At 37.3% G+C, this 16608-nt stretch overlaps 2 protein-coding genes across 2 annotated transcripts; both read left to right on the top strand.

Annotated features, from left to right (window-relative positions):
• The first annotated feature begins 11822 nt into the window (after positions 1-11822).
• On the top strand, positions 11823-12362 carry LOC114282990 (uncharacterized). Its single transcript, XM_028225776.2, has one exon. The coding sequence runs from the start codon at positions 11823-11825 to the stop codon at positions 12360-12362; it is 540 nt and encodes a 179-aa protein (XP_028081577.2).
• A 219-nt stretch (positions 12363-12581) lies between these two features.
• Positions 12582-15044, top strand: LOC145819140 (uncharacterized). The gene is made up of 3 exons (XM_082913099.1): positions 12582-13494; positions 13837-14080; positions 14597-15044. The coding sequence occupies exons 1-3, from the start codon at positions 12582-12584 to the stop codon at positions 15042-15044; spliced, it is 1605 nt and encodes a 534-aa protein (XP_082769225.1).
• The last annotated feature ends 1564 nt before the right edge of the window (positions 15045-16608 follow it).

The raw sequence follows: 16608 nt of genomic DNA, 5'->3' as shown, positions 1-16608 counted from the left end.
TAAAGGGATCTCCGAATCCAGAGACTTAGTGTGGCCAATCATGATATCCACGAAGAGAGCTCCGAATCGGGAGTCTTAGTCGGCCCTAGGGTGTCATGCACCAAAGGAGGCTCCGAATCCGGAGACTTTATTCAGCCCTAAGGTGTCATGCACCAAAAGGGGGCTTTAAATCGGCAATATGACGGGCGCTAGAATGGAAGTTGGGAAATGAATTTGAGCGACAAAGAAAAATGGTTTGCATTGCAGAAGTGAGATATATACAAGTATCAAAGCCCACAGGTCGGGTCAGTGATAAGGTTTTCATAAAATCTCTGCTTGTGCCGATTGCAGGGAGCCACAGATTTCTTCAATGCCGTGGGCTGTCGGAAAGCGTACAAGCTAATGATAAGTGCTTGGAACAACCTTCATAATATGTAACCAGGTTCGCCCCATGATGACGTTATACGGCGAAGGGAGCTTTACGACCAGGAATTCTACTTCAACCATTCTGGAGCCCGCTCGAACAGGTAGTTTGATCTTCCTTAATGGGTACTCAGGGTTCGTGTTGAAGCCGAACAATGGGTGAGGAGCCGGAGACAGATCTGACTTGTTGAAGCCGAGTTTGATAAAAGTCTTATGATACATAACCTCCGAAGTACTCCCAGGTCTATGAGAATGCGTTCAATGGTGAACCGATTTACGTGTAATCTGATGACCAACGGATCGACGTGGGAGGCTGTTGCGCTGTAAAGATCGGAGTCATTAAAAGTAATTGTCGGAGCTTCTCTGGGCCATTCGGTCAGCATACGTTGTTTTTGGGGGATTGGATGCGATTAGATTGCGTGCACAGTTGGGGGCGCTGGCAGGCTGTAGATTATATGGATCACGCCAAGTGGGGGTGAGTCCTACCTCAAGGCTAGTGCCTTGATTGGCTTGCCGTTTCTCACGTACTGTCGCAGTCGGCCGTCTTGCACCAGCTCTTCCAGGTGATCCTTTAATGCGTAACAATTCTCAGTCTCGTGGCCATGATCTTTGTGATGCTCGCACCGCCTATCCCTTCTTCGCGTGTCGGGAGGTCCCACCATCTTCGACGGCCATTTGAAGAATGGAAGGTGTTGGACCTTGGTCATTATCATAGTGATTGGTTCGGACAATTCTGTGTACTTCTTGTCGGCACGCCTTAAGCGCCTGCTGTCGACTTACAGTTGGTCATTCGTCCGGTGAGAGCATTGATCACTTGATCGGCGAGAGTCTCGCCTTTTGTCTCTATTAGCACGTTGCCGTGGCTCAAGGTTCGGAGGTGGCACGGAACTTATTGGTTGAGCAATTTCAGGGAGTGTTGTTTTGTTGGACGTTTGTCCAGCTTTAATTCTCAAGGCATCGTCTTTGACTTTGCAATACTCCTCAACTTTCTTCATCAACGCCCAGACTGTTTTGGGTGGTCTTCTGGTCAAGGAACTGCGAAGAGCACTGTTATGGTGTAGTCCCATTTTGAAGGCGGTGATGGCCATGGAGTCATTGCAAGCGTCGTCAACGAGATTGAAGCACTCCCAATAGCGCGCCGAGTACGCTTTGAGCGTTTCTCCTGACTGGATCTGCATAGCCCAGAGAGAGTCGGCCTGTTTCGATTGTACCTCGTTGGTGATGAACCTGGCCAAAAAGGATTTCTGCAATTGATGAAAGCTTTTGATCGAGGCCGGCTCCAGCTTGTAATATCACCTGACAGCTAATGGTCCCAGGCTGCTGGGGAATATTCGGCACATGAGGGCCTCGTTGTCTGCATGCAATGTCATGGCCTGCTTGTAGTGACGGATATGATCAGTGGAGTTTGATTTTCCGTTGTAGAGAGTGAATGACGGAGCTTTGAACTTCTTGGGCAGGACCACCCTTGCAATCCGTCGGACAAAGGGATCATGCTGGTCGTCTTCGTCTGAACTGCTTCTTCTGCGCTTGTTCCTTGTACGAAGACTCTTTTCGAAGGAGCTGGAAATTTCGGGTCGTCCTTTCTTGTTGAGCTCCGTGGATAGTGAGTTGGAGTCGCTATCGGTATCCCTTGGTTGGGCTCGAGGTTGTTGTCCACCTGTCTTCAGAAGATGTTCAGGATCTTGGCGCACGGCTTCTCTGGATTTTGCCACTTCCAGGGCCAAGTCTTGACGGAGACGTTCATTTTCAGCGATCATGTTCTCCAGCCTTTGTTCATTCTTCTTTGCTTGTTCCATGATGGCTTGCATTGTCTTTTGCGCTGAAGTCGTTGGTGAATCGAAGTTCAAGGCGCGTTTTACAGCGATGGTTTCCTTTCCGAGCATATTTGCCAGGGTGAGGTCATCTGTCTGTGTGGTCTCATCAGTGGCTATCGGAGGATCTTCAGTCACGCCTGCCATGGATGTATTTGAGTATTCCCACAGATGACGCTAATTGTGGAGAAGTGGTTTTGGAAATACTCTTCAAATCCTAGGAGACGCTAGTGATCCTCAGCTAGTCACCTGAAAAGACACAAACACTCCGGTCGAGGGTGCTGGAATTAGCATTCCGACAGACAAGTCAGTTCTTGTGCTCAAAATAGCTTGTCTTCTTAGTTAAGCAAAAAGTGATTGTTACATACCTACTAAATATGTTATTCCTGTATTTATACCTGTTTCTTTTGGGCCTCGGGGCCAGGGTTTACTTTTTAATCATTGTCCTTTCCATTATTCGGCTCCAATGGTCCACACTTATTCGGCCCATATATTATATTCGGCCCCCTATTCTCGCAGAATACAGCCGATTAATATCAGCCTTCTATTGCGCGCGCCTTCTGACTTTGCCATTATTCAGCTCCCATACTATCTCTTTTCTCTAAAACTTATATCAAATTTTTTTTTTCTTTATTTCAACATTTATCCACCATTTATATTATTTTCAGTCACTTTAGGTTTACTAATATTAGAGTTAGCTTAATTAGGTCAAAACTGTGGAGTTGATTGTATTTTTTTCAAATATCAGGAAAGGTAAATGTAATTTACTCTAATAAAAAGTTTAGAAATGAATTCTTTCTTGTTAGGCATTTAAATTAGAGAGGTCTTATTGAATTTTAGTGGGTTCAATATTTTGATAATTTTTTTAGATAATTGGATTTTCAAAAAAAAGTTTACAAATATTTTACTTTTTTACACGTGGATTAGGTGCATCTAAATATTTTAAAAATAAAAATTGACTAAAATATGAAAGAAGTTAATAAAACACAAAAATACAAAATACAAAAAAATTATTCTTGAAAACTCAAAACCAAATAGATACAATATGATTAGACAACATTAGTCACAAAATCAATTACATTTGTCTTAATAAATTAAATTTTTGTATAAATAATCTGTTTAATAAACTTTAAAAGGTAAATAATTTGCATAATTGAGGTAGGTAGGCAAGCAAAGTTAAACAGAAGCACAGAACCTCTACTCCAACCGGAGATTATCCATTCAAAACGTTGATGAAATTAATACAACTTAAATTGTGGTCCCTAATGTTGGGCAAATCTTCACTGTATTTAAATAGATTAAATTTTGTTGTGTACAAAACAATAACAAGAATATAAAGAAATAAAGAAAATGAGAGAATTTGTTTGATTACAAAAATCAAACTCGAAATAATAAATAAATAAATAAAACCACAGATTTTATTTTGTTACAAAAACAAAATTAAAATCTGATTAAATAAACAAATAAAAACAGAATAAAATTAAACAACTTACTTGGTTAATTTATTTGAATAACTTTTCTGATCAAGTCCAGTGTTTAACACTGTGTCCTTAAGACAGATTCGTCCTCTCCACGGCGCTTTTAGAATTTGGACGTCTATCTCCCAGGATGAAATGATCTTACCACAAACAATAGCAGCACTACAAATTGTTTGCCTTACGAACACACTAAGTGTTTACACTCTTTCTTTCGGAAATAAAATGCAGCAAGATGAAGAATATAATTTGCAGAGGATGGAGTACGAAAAATTGGAGTTAAATCCAAATGGGAGGCTAGTCTATTTATAGAGGTAAAGGTGGCTCTTGGTTTTGAATTGAACAGGTATGAAACCTGTTAGTTTCAAATTTGAACAGATTTGAATCTGGTGGGTTAATTTATTCAAACAGATAAAAACGGGAAGGGCTCTGTTTGGATGAGCAATAAATCCAAATCAGTTTAATTCTGTTTGAAAACAGGAAGGGCCCTGCTTGGAATTCAAATGTTTTTGGCCCAAAAAGATTAGAAGCACACTACACACCTGAGCCCAGGCCCAGCCCGCCCGACCAGACGGACGACGGCGCGCGTGTGGTGATTTTTGGGTCCAATGGGTCTAGCCCATAACCTCTCCCTCTAAAACACTTGGGTACCCCTTGGGGCACACCCCAAATATCTCACCCTAAGCCTTATAAACCCTTTTAAAACTTCCCACCAAATCAATGTGGGACAAGCCAATTTACAACCTTAAGGAATTTTCACCAAAACTCCATTTCCATGGAGCACACTTTGGCTTCAATTTCTCATTCACTTGGTAATGGTTTTGAGCAACCAAATATACCACGTGAATCACAACGCGGCATAAAACGCATTACCACTTTGACCTGAGTAAAACGACACTCGGGGCCCACCTAAAAAATAGACCAAACTTGAGAAAAAAATTCTGATTTTATCCAGAATTTTTCTACCATTTCCAACACCTGAAAGCACGAAATAATCGAAAAGTAAAGTGATATTTTTTCTTTTTTTCACCCCCTTTTCTCTTTTTGACAATATACCAAACAGTCATGTTACATCTTTCAAAAAAATTCTTATAAAATTATTTTTTTATAGACTCTGATTGGTAAAAACTTATTTTTTTTAATCTGTAACACTAAACTTTTACCGATTAGAGTTTATGAAAATGTACTTTTATAAAAGATTTTTGTGGGAATAGATCATTTTCCTATGCCCAAAAAAAACTCCTCTCTGTTAACCTTCTAATTAGGGCCATTGGAAAAATTATCACAAATAACTTTTTTTACTATCCATAACCAAGCACCCCACCAATTCTCTCTCTTACAATCTCTCACCGTATCAATTATTGATTAGTTTTAAAATCAATCATATGAAACTCAATCCTTATTATGAATTTCTAGATCATGTTATAAGAGTCTCTAACAAGAAATATACCCTTACTTGTAATTTATATATATTTATTTATTTATTATTATCATTTTGATGATGATGGTAGCATAAACTAATAGATGACTCCATTAAACTTGCCTACCTGTTGGCAATTTTATTTCGAAAAATGCTAGAGATTCTATATATTTTATCAAATATTCTACCAAATATCTTACATAGGTGTGAGACCCATACCATATGAGTCCCACACCAATGTGATACATTTAATAAAATATTTTATAAAATATTTGGAGTCTCTAACATTATTCTTTTAGTTCTACACCAAGCAATCACTACAACTAGCTAGTGATGAAAAGATCTCCAAATGATTTTAATTAATAAAATATTTAATAATATTATAATAATTATATTTTATTTATCATTTACGCTTCGTTTATTTGGGTGAAAAATATATTTTGCTAATGTTGTGTACAATGAAAAACAAAATTCCATGACAAACTTTTTCAATAGTTATTATATATGAAAATTATGTATAAAATAATTGGTGAAAAATCCACTCTAACAATTGTCTAAGGCATTAAGTCCAGTAGATATGTTTTGTTAATGAGACATCTACCCTTTGTAAAATAGTTTGGTGAGAAATCTGGGAGAACATTTTGTCTTCAATTTTACTCATTGACTTTTTTTTTATCTGTTTGACTTTTTGTTGACTATCTGTTCAAATTTATATCTATCTATTGAAATATTTTCCCTATCTGTTCAAATTTTTTTCTATATGTCTAAATTTTTTCCCAATATCTTTAAATTTCTTGTCTATCTGTTCAAATTTTTTCGCGTAAAGTTCAAATTATTTTTATTTGTTGAATCTATCTATTGAAATTCTTATTTGTCAATTTTTTTTATCTATTTAATTTTTGTCCAAATATTAGCTATATTGTGAAAACCCATCTTTTAATTATTCTTTAAAGAAAATTAATTAATTAATTCATTCATTCATTTTGTCTACAGTCTATCTGAATTATATATTAGTGTAAAAGTTAGTTTTAAATTGACTCAATTCAATCACTAACAAGACATTATTAAGAATAATAATTTTGTGGGTGTTCAATATTTGTTGTTTATAAATTATTTTAATTAGGATTCAATATAATAACTATTCTTACTAAATACCTTAGTTAAAAATCTTAGTGTGCCAATTTTCAGAAACCCACACAAAAAAAAAAAAAAAAAAAATACAAACAAACAAACCGTGGGCAAACAACCCACAGCTCCTACCAAATCCACCATATTTTAGAATTTAGGATAGCCATAAAATTTAGGGAAAGCTTATAAAATTTAGGGAAAGCTTGCTCTTAGATATTGGAGAAAGGGAATGGAATTTTTTTGAGAAAATAAAATAATGGAAAGAATGAGAGGGAGAGAGAGATGTCTTCAACTAGCATTTTATATATATATATATATATGCATGCAAGCCTTCCTTGTGCATGCAAGCATTCGGTGAGAAAAAAAAAAAAAAAAAAAAAATGCTAGTTGGACAGAAGTTGGAGAAGCACCTCTTTTAGGGCCAGAGTTAGTTCAAGAAACTACCGAGAAGGTGAAACTAATTAGGCAAAGGCTTGAGACCGCTCAGAGTAGGCAGAAAAGCTATGCAGATCAAAGGAGAAGACCTTTAGCATTTAAAGTTGATCATGTGTTTCTGAAAATACAGCCTCGTCGAGGAGTTGTTCGTTTTGGAAAGAAGGGAAAGTTGTCACCTCGCTTCATTGGACCTTTTGAAATTTTGGACAAAATAGGAGAAGTGGTGTACCGTTTGGCTCTACCGCCTCAACTGGCTGGAGTACATAATGTTTTCCACGTCTCTATGCTACGGAAATACGAGCCACACCCTTCTCACATCATCAATTGGGAGGAAATTAATCTTGATGAAGACGTGACATTTGAAGAAAAGCCTGTCAAGATTTTAGATCGTCGCGAGAAGAAATTACGCGGTAAAACTATACCATTGGTTCGAGTTCTCTAGAGACATCGTGGGACGGAAGAGTCAACGTGGGAGCGAGAAGATATGATACGTGTCAATTACCCTCAACTTTTCGAGTCTAAAGGTACGAATTAATTTCGAGGACGAAATTTTCTTTTAGGAGGGTAGATTGTGAAAACCCATCTTTCAATTATTCTTTAAAGAATGAATTATATATTAGTGTAAAAGTTAGTTTTAAATTGACTCAATTCAATCACTAACAAGACATTATTAAGAATAATAATCTTGTGGGTGTTCAATATTTGTTGTTTATAAATTATTTTAATTAGGATTCAATATAATAACTATTCTTACTAAATACCTTAGTTAAAAATCTTAGTGTGTCAATTTTCAGAAACCCACACAAAAAAAAAAAAAAAAAAAAAAATACAAACAAACAAACCGTGGGCAAACAACCCACAGCTCCTACCAAACCCACCATCTTTTAGAATTTAGGATAGCCATAAAATTTAGGGAAAGCTTATAAAATTTAGGGAAAGCTTGCTCTTAGATATTGGAGAAAGGGAATGGAATTTTTTTGAGAAAATAAAATAATGGAAAGAATGAGAGGGAGAGAGAGATGTCTTCAACTAGCATTTTATATATATATATATATATATATATATATATATGCATGCAAGCCTTCCTTGTGCATGCAAACATTCGGTGAGAAAAAAAAAAAAAAAAAGAGAGAGAAATCCCCAAAGCAACCAAGCTTAGTGATAGGAGAGGAAGAAGAGTAGGAGATTAAGGAAGCCAAAATTCTCAACCATTTTGTCACCCTATTACTAAGTAAGAAACCCTCTCAACCCTCTCATTTCTTTTTATTAGTAAAATTTTCAGATTACTTCCTTGTGATTAAAATGACTACTCATAAATAGCAATTTTATATATATGTGTAGGAATTTTGTGATCAAAATAATCTGTTTTGAATCTGCCAGCATGTTATTCGAATTTTTAGATAATTTTACACTCAAAATTTTGAGATGATTTCTTCTACAAAGTTGTTGATAATGATATCTAGTTTATCCAGAAATTTTTGGAAACAATTTTCGAGCTTTCTACGAATTTATACAAATTTTTAACTAAATCTGAACTGTGTTGAGAATAATCTGTCTTGAATCTGCCAGTATGTTACCCGAATTTTTAGATAATTTTATACTCAGAATTTTGAGATGATTTCTTCTACAAAGTTGTTGATAATGATGTCTAGTTCATCCACAAATTTTTGGAAACAATTTTCAAGCTTTCTACGAATTTATAAAAAATTTTAACTAAATCTGAAACTGTGTTGAGAATAATCTATCTTGAATCTGCCATCATGTTACCCGAATTTTTAGATAATTTTATACTCAAAATTTCGAGATGATTTCTTCTACAAAGTTGTTGATAATGATGTCTAGTTTATCCAGAAATTTTTGGAAACAATTTTAGAGCTTTCTACGAATTTATACAAATTTTTAACTAAATCTGAAACTGTGTTGAGAATAATCTGTCTTGAATCTGCCAGCATGTTACCCGAATTTTTAGATAATTTTATACTCAAAATTTCGAGATGATTTGTTCTACAAAGTTGTTGATAATGATGTCTAGTTTTTCCAGAAATTTTTGGAAACCATTTTCGAGCTTTCTACGAATTTATACAAATTTTTAACTAAATCTGAACTGTGTTGAGAATAATCTGTTTTGAATCTGCCAGCATGTTACCCGAATTTTTAGATAATTTTATACTCAGAATTTTGAGATGATTTCTTCTACAAAGTTGTTGATAATGATGTCTATTTTATCCAAAAAGTTTTGGAAACAATTTTTGAGCTTTCTACGAATTTATACAAATTTCTAACTAAATCTGAAACTGTGAGACAGATTTTATCATGTATTTGAAAATTTATTTAAAATTCTATACTAAGCCAAATCTGGTAATTTCTAACTAAAAGATGAAATTTGAGAAGTCTAGTTTCATGATAAATTTTTAGATTATGGGTTTAATCTATAAATTTAATCATGGAATTAATGTAAGGAAATGTGACAAATCTGTGTCATAAACACCCTTGGAATTTGTTTGGAATAATTTATAAGTTATTTTTGAAAAATGCTTTCTGAAAAATAACCATAACATGTTTATTAAGTATCCTGTAGATTGGTATGAATTTTAGAGTTGTATAAGTAATGTATTTATAATTTTATTTGCAAGATATATACTCTGAAAATTTTTCTGGACAGAATAAAATCACCACTTTAATATTATGCTAGTCTAATTTTGTAAATCAAAAATTTGTGCATGTGTGTATTTAGGGTTTAATCCTTGTATCTAAGTTATTATTTCATACCATGGTTTAAATAAATTGTTTATTTAAATTCTGTACTTTTATTTAGTATTGTGTGACACATGCAATATTTTATGATTGGGAATTTTAATGAGTTGGTATAACATTACTTGTGATTAAAAGTTTGAAATTATTTGTGATTAATATCAAAATTAACTGAAATGATTAACGGCATATACAAAATTAACAATTGACGGTTAATACCAGTTGTTCGAGGTGAGTCTTGGTTTAAAGACTGTACGGAATTAAGAGTTGACGGTTAACACCGGTTGTTCAGGGTGAGCCCTGGTTTTGAGAATTCTCACGTAAATTGTGTTGCGAAACTCTAAGATGGCACGGGACTTATTTGACCCCTTTTCGGTATTCGGTTTTGGAATAAGGGTGGATGTGCAGGTGGCACACAGGGAGGTTACTTACCCCTGGCAGACCGTTTCCTTGGGGCAGACCACGGATGCCACTACTTGGGTATATAACTCCGGATGTGGGCATCCCTGGTAGTTACGGTTGATAACACTTAAATATTTGACCAAGGGAGGGTTTCAAATTAACCGTTGCCATGCTTAGTGGTTGGTAAGTTAAATCTCTTTGGTGAGATTTCGAGTGTCACCTAATTTATTAAAATTACTGAAACTATTCTAATGGTTGTAATTTCTGTGTATAATTATATTGTTATCTCATGTTTAGAATATTATTATTTGTCTCTTAAAAAGAATGGTAGGTTGATTACGTTTTCTTACTGTGTTGCAAAACTCATGGCATATATTTTGTTGCCCTGGCGTTTCATGCCAGAATATGTTGAAGAAGGGACTGAGGCTGAAATTGGAGCTGCTGCCAATATCGAACCTTGGCTGACTTAGAGTCAAGATTTTGTCAGAATAAAATCCTGTTATCCCTTGTATTAGGATTAAACTATGTTGTGACGTTGTGTGTGAACTTGTAGTTTTATTTTGTTGTTGGACTTTGGCTTTGTAAGAACTTAAAAGTTCCTAACTAGTAGTTAAAATTTTATCTAGCAAGTTATTGTTATTTAAATCTTATGACGTTTCAAAAAAATTTAGGGCGTCACAGCTTGGTATCAGAGCCTAGGTTTGAACTTTTGGGCCATGGGTAGTAGTTTATTATTTTTACAATTAAGAAAACCTTAAGTTAATTTGTAATTCTCGGTGACCTAACTAAGTTAGAACCTTTTTATTTGTAGGATGCCAGGGTCATCAAACATTAACTCTAATGAGGAAAATTCGGTGGAAAACTATGACATAGAATCTGACCCAAGTGAAGAAGTGGAGATGCCTATAGAAGACTATGAATCCATAGAATCCGACCCAAGTGAAGAAGTGGAATTGCCTATAGAAGACTATGAATCTGAGCCTGAGCTTGACCCTGAACCTGAGTCTGAAAAAGTTGAAGAAGTTGTACCAATATACAACCCCCCGGAGGTTATTGTGATTGAGTCAGACACTGAGGATGAGTCTATGGAAGGTAATACCGAGGGGAACCCTGGAGATATAGGAGCCACATTTGAGGGTTGGGATGTGCAAAACAGGTTGCAGATTGGCTCTCTTGTATATGTCTGACTTTATCCCCTCGGAGGTTGTGCTTGGAAAAATGAGAGTTGGGTGGGCACCTATATCGGACCTATCCAGATTCTAAGACAAGAGACTCCCTGGGTATATCAACTAGGCCCCTTTCCGGACAGTTTCACTGAAAGAGTGGGCGACCTTTTTGACTTTTGGAGCCTTCAGTATATCATGCCCGACCCAAGCAGAATTGTGAGGAGAGATGGGTCAGTGGACTTCAGAGACTGGAGGACCTATCGGGAGGAGCCGGTGCGCTGCTAGGGCATCGTGTGTGCGAAACTGCTATCTTCGTAAGGGTGCTATGGCGATTCATGGGACTTTTCCAAGCCACATGGGAGCCGGAAGCCCTGGTGTGGAGAGACTTTCCTTGGCTATTTTAAGGGGTCTTAAGGGAACTATAAGCTAGGCTAACAGATTGTTTTGTATGCTCACATGTAAAAATTGCCTAGTTTAGAATTGTGAGTGTGGGAATTAACTCAGATTGTAGGGGCTATCTCTTGCCCGTAGTTTGTTATTTAATCTTTTCCTTTGTTCTATTTGTATTTTGTTAATTGTAGCTTATCTAATCTAATTAATGAAGTCGTTTTTTTAACTGTCCTTGCACATAAGTATAATAATAATACTGATAATAAATAAGTGAATAAATCACAAGAAAATCCCATCATGCAGAATGGCTGGATGAACAAGAAATAATAACAACGGTAATGGCGATGGAGTGCCTGATGGCGTTATCGCTCGAATTATACGCGCGATTGCTGATAGGGTAGGCAATATACCACCCCGAAACCAAGATCAAAACAAATCGGAGATGATAGCAAAATTTGAAAAGCTACGTCCCCACAAATTCCTTGGTGGATCAAACCCCCATGAAGCTGAAGCTTGGTTAAGACAAATTAAGAAGTTGCTAGATACTTCCGACATCCGAAATGAACAAGATAGAGTGACCATGGTGGCATTTCAAATGGAAGGGGAAGCAGATCATTGGTGGGAAATGATCAAAAGTACTCGACAAGTAGAGACATTAACTTGGAGACAGTTCGAAGACCTGTTCATGGAAAAGTATTTTCCTAACTCGCTAAGACAAGAAATGATTCAAGAGTTCTTTCAACTGAAACAAGGAAAAATGTCAGTCGCTCAATATGCGAACCGTTTTGAAGCTCTTTCATGGTATGCTTCAGCCATAGTAGCAAATGAAGAGGATAAGGTTAGGCGATTTGAATGGGGTTTGGACACAGACATTAGAGGAAGATTGATCGCAGTACAACTCTCCACCTATGCCCAAATGGTGGATCGAGCTTTAATTGTGGAACGAGAGTTAGCAGATTCCAAACGCATTCGAAATCAGTGATCAAGGAACAACAACTAACCATGCGGAGGAGACCCAGTCCGCAACACCAGAAACCATCCTGCGCCAGCACCTTATACCGGAAGGATGTAGCAGCAAGAAAGGCAGAATCGAGGAAACCAGCAGGGAGGAAACTTTGTAAATGAGTGGAAGGGAAGATGTTTCAGGTGTGGTCAACAGGGGCATCGTCGAAGTGAGTGTCCTCAAGGTGGGGAGTATTTAATGGATCAGCGAGGGGCACAACAATACAACAAATACCAACCTGGGCAAAGTTCTAAGCCTACTCAAAATACTCAGACCAACAAGGGGCAGCCACAAGCCTCTAGGAATGCAGGCCGACCAAGAACACAACCACAAGGAGTTGGAAATGGGAACAAACCAGGAGAGACTAACCAACAAGCAGTAGGGAGAATGTATGCTCTCAAAGAAGAAGAAAATGTTGATAACCCATCAGTAATTCAAGGTATGTTAATCCTTATGAATTCGTGGGTTAAAGTATTATTTGATTCTGGAGCTTTGCATTCTTTTATATCCACTGCATGTGTGACAAGTTTGGGTTTAGAACCAGAAGCGTTAGAGATAGCTATGAGTGTCGCTTCACCCTTAGGAGGTCAAACCCAAGTAAATCTAGTATGTAAATCTTGCGAGCTAGAAATCTCCGGTTCACATTTGATCTGTGATCTAAGAGTTATGGATATGTCGGATATTGACGTCATCCTAAGAATGGACTGGTTGTCAGTTCATCGAGCCATTATTGATTGTTACTGTAAGACAGTGACAGCATCCTCCCTTAACGGCACGAAAGTTCAATTTAAAGGGGATAGACAAGATTCTCTAACTCCAACGTGTCGCAAGTTGCGATGGCATGATCAACTAACCGGATGGTTGGCGAGCCTAATTTTGGAAGACAAAAATCGAGAGGATCCAGGATTACCCCATGTGGTGTGCGAGTACGTTGACGTTTTCCCTGATGAATTGCCGGGAATACCCCCAAAACGAGACGTAGATTTCACGATTGAGCTTCAACCTGGGACTTCGCCGATTTCAATAGCACCACATCGTATGGCGCCAGCTGAACTTCGAGAATTGAAGGAGCAGTTGCAAGAACTGTTGAATAAAAAGTTCATCAGACCAAGTACGTCTCCTTGGGGAGCGCCAGCATTATTCGCAAAGAAGAAGGATGGGACCTTAAGATTGTGCATCGATTATCGACAACTAAATCGAGCCACCATTAAAAATCGATATCCCTTACCCAGAATTGATGACTTGTTTGATCAATTAAGAGGTTCAAAATGTTTTTCCAAAATTGACCTTAGGTCGGGATACCACCAACTTCGTGTTAGAGGAGAAGATATACCCAAAACTGCATTTTGAACCCGTTATGGCCACTATGAGTTTGTGGTAATGCCATTTGGTTTGACGAATGCTCCTGGGGTATTCATGAGTTTAATGAACAAAATTTTTACCCCCTATTTAGACCAATTTGTGGTAGTATTCATTGATGATATTTTGATATACTCACGATCGGAGGAAGACCACGAGCAACATCTGAGAACCGTTTTGCCAATTCTAAGAGAAAACCAATTGTATGCTAAAGCTAGCAAATGTGAATTTTGGTTGAAGGAAGTAAAGTTCTTAGGTCATGTTGTGTCTGAATCAAGGATATCAGTGGATCCTGCTAAAGTAGAAGCAGTAATGGGGTGGAAACAACCTAAGAATACGTTTGAGATTCGTAGTTTCTTGGGATTAGCAGGTTATTATAGGAGATTCATTCAGGATTTCTCCAAATTAGCCAAGCCAATGACATGCCTAACGCAAAAAGGAGTAAAGTTTGAATGGAACGAAGTGTGTGAGCAGTCATTTTAAGAACTCAAGAAGAGACTGACAAGTGCTCCAATATTAATCATAGCCGAACGTGACATTGGGTACACTATTTGCTATGATGCCTCTAAAGAAGGGTTAGGTAGTGTGTTAATGCAAAACGGGAAGGTAGTGGCTTACGGATCAAGACAATTGAAGAATCATGAGAAAAATTATCCTACTCACGATCTGGAGTTGGCAGCTGTGGTCTATGCACTTAAGACTTGGCGACATTACCTTTATGGCAAAAAATTTGAGATATTTACCGATCACAAAAGCTTGAAGTACTTGTTCACACAAAGAGATTTGAACATGAGGCAGAGACGCTGGATAGAGTACCTTGAAGATTGCCAATTTACCTTGTCTTATCATCCCAGAAAGGCTAATGTTGTAGCAGATGCACTAAGTCGAAAGACAAGGGAGATTGTAGCCAACATATCAATTAAAGAATGGGAAATGGTAAGCACTGTGAATGGGTTTAAGTTACAACCAGAGACTCAGAATGGGAAGGGTAGGTTATTTACAATAGTTACAACACCCCAACTTCTTACCAAAGTGTTGGAAGCCCAAAGATTTGATCAGGAGACCGACTTCATTAAGGCCCGATTAGTGATCGAGGAATCTTCACCGGATTGGACACTCCATCAAGATGGTAGTTTAAGGTATTTAGGTAGAATTTTTGTGCCAAACATCGAACAATTAAGAGAGGAAGTACTTAAAGAATTTCACCATTCGATTTTTACGGTTCATCCGGGAGGAAATAAGATGTACCAGGATCTTAAGCGACAGTATTGGTGGAGTGGAATGAAGAAAGATGTTGCTTAATTCGTATCTAAGTGTTTGACGTGTCAGCAAGTGAAGGCAGAACATCAAAAGCTGGCAGGGAAACTCCAACCTTTACCAATACCTAAGTGGAAATGGGAACACAAAACAATGGATTTTGTAACAGGATTACCCCGGTCGCTGCAAGGCCATGATGCCATTTGGGTGGTGGTTGATCGATTAACTAAGACGGCACATTTCCTACCAATAGGACCAGTAGGCACACTCGAATCTTTAAGTCGATTATTTATTCGAGAAATCATTAGATTGCACGGAGTACCAGTCTCAATAGTGTCAGATCGTGATTCTCGTTTTACGTCACAGTTCTGGCAAAGTCTGCAAAAGGCCTTGGGTACAGAGTTGTGTTTTAGTACAGCTTTTCACCCTCAAACTGACGGTCAATCGGAAAGAACAATTCAGACTTTAGAAGACATGCTTCGAGCTTGTGTGATGGACTTTAAAGGTAGTTGGGAGAAATATTTACCACTAGTCGAATTCTCTTACAATAACAGTTTTCAAGCAAGTATTGGTATGGCATCGTATGAAGCTTTGTACGGACGGCCTTGCCGATCACCAATATGTTGGACAGAAGTTGGAGAAGCACCTCTTTTAGGTCCAGAGTTAGTTCAAGAAACTACCGAGAAGGTGAAACTAATTAGGCAAAGGCTTGAGACCGCTCAGAGTAGGCAGAAAAGCTATGCAGATCAAAGGAGAAGACCTTTAGCATTTAAAGTTGGAGATCATGTGTTTCTGAAAATACAGCCTCGTCGAGGAGTTGTTCGTTTTGGAAAGAAGGGAAAGTTGTCACCTCGCTTCATTGGACCTTTCGAAATTTTGGACAAAATAGGAGAAGTGGTGTACCGTTTGGCTCTACCGCCTCAACTGGCTGGAGTACATAATGTTTTCCACGTCTCTATGCTACGGAAATACGAGCCACACCCTTCTCACATCATCAATTGGGAGGAAATTAATCTTGATGAAGACGTGACATTTGAAGAAAAGCCTGTCAAGATTTTAGATCGTCGTGAGAAGAAATTACGCGGTAAAACTATACCATTGGTTCGAGTTCTCTGGAGACATCGTGGGACGGAAGAGTCAACGTAGGAGCGAGAAGATATGATACGTGTCAATTACCCTCAACTTTTCGAGTCTAAAGGTACGAATTAATTTCGAGGACGAAATTTTCTTTTAGGAGGGTAGATTGTGAAAACCCATCTTTTAATTATTCTTTAAAGAATGAATTATATATTAGTGTAAAAGTTAGTTTTAAATTGACTCAATTCAATCACTAGCAAGACATTATTAAGAATAATAATTTTGTGGGTGTTCAATATTTGTTGTTTATAAATTATTTTAATTAGGATTCAATATAATAACTATTCTTACTAAATACCTTAGTTAAAAATCTTAGTGTGTCAATTTTCAGAAACTCACACAAAAAAAAAAAAAAAAAAAAAATACAAACAAACAAACCGTGGGCAAACAACCCACAGCTCCTACCAAACCCACCATCTTTTAGAATTTAGGATAGCCATAAAATTTAGGGAAAGCTTATAAAATTTAGGGA

The sequence above is a fragment of the Camellia sinensis genome, chromosome 2 (assembly GCF_055761805.1).
Source record: "Camellia sinensis isolate YWXY chromosome 2, ASM5576180v1, whole genome shotgun sequence".
NCBI classification, from domain to species: domain Eukaryota; kingdom Viridiplantae; phylum Streptophyta; class Magnoliopsida; order Ericales; family Theaceae; genus Camellia; species Camellia sinensis.
The sequence above is the reverse complement of the archived record's forward strand: the minus strand, read 5'-3'. Positions and strand labels throughout refer to the sequence as shown.

Coding starts and splice junctions, on each gene's coding strand:
- LOC114282990 (XM_028225776.2), top strand. CDS start 11,823: ATGATAGCAAAATTTGAAAAGCTACGTCCCCACAAATTCCTTGGTGGA.
- LOC145819140 (XM_082913099.1), top strand. CDS start 12,582: ATGGATCAGCGAGGGGCACAACAATACAACAAATACCAACCTGGGCAA. Junction 13,495..13,836: donor TAAAAAGTTCATCAGACCAA/GTACGTCTCCTT, acceptor CCCCCTATTTAG/ACCAATTTGTGGTAGTATTC. Junction 14,081..14,596: donor TGGAAACAACCTAAGAATAC/GTTTGAGATTCG, acceptor TTATCATCCCAG/AAAGGCTAATGTTGTAGCAG.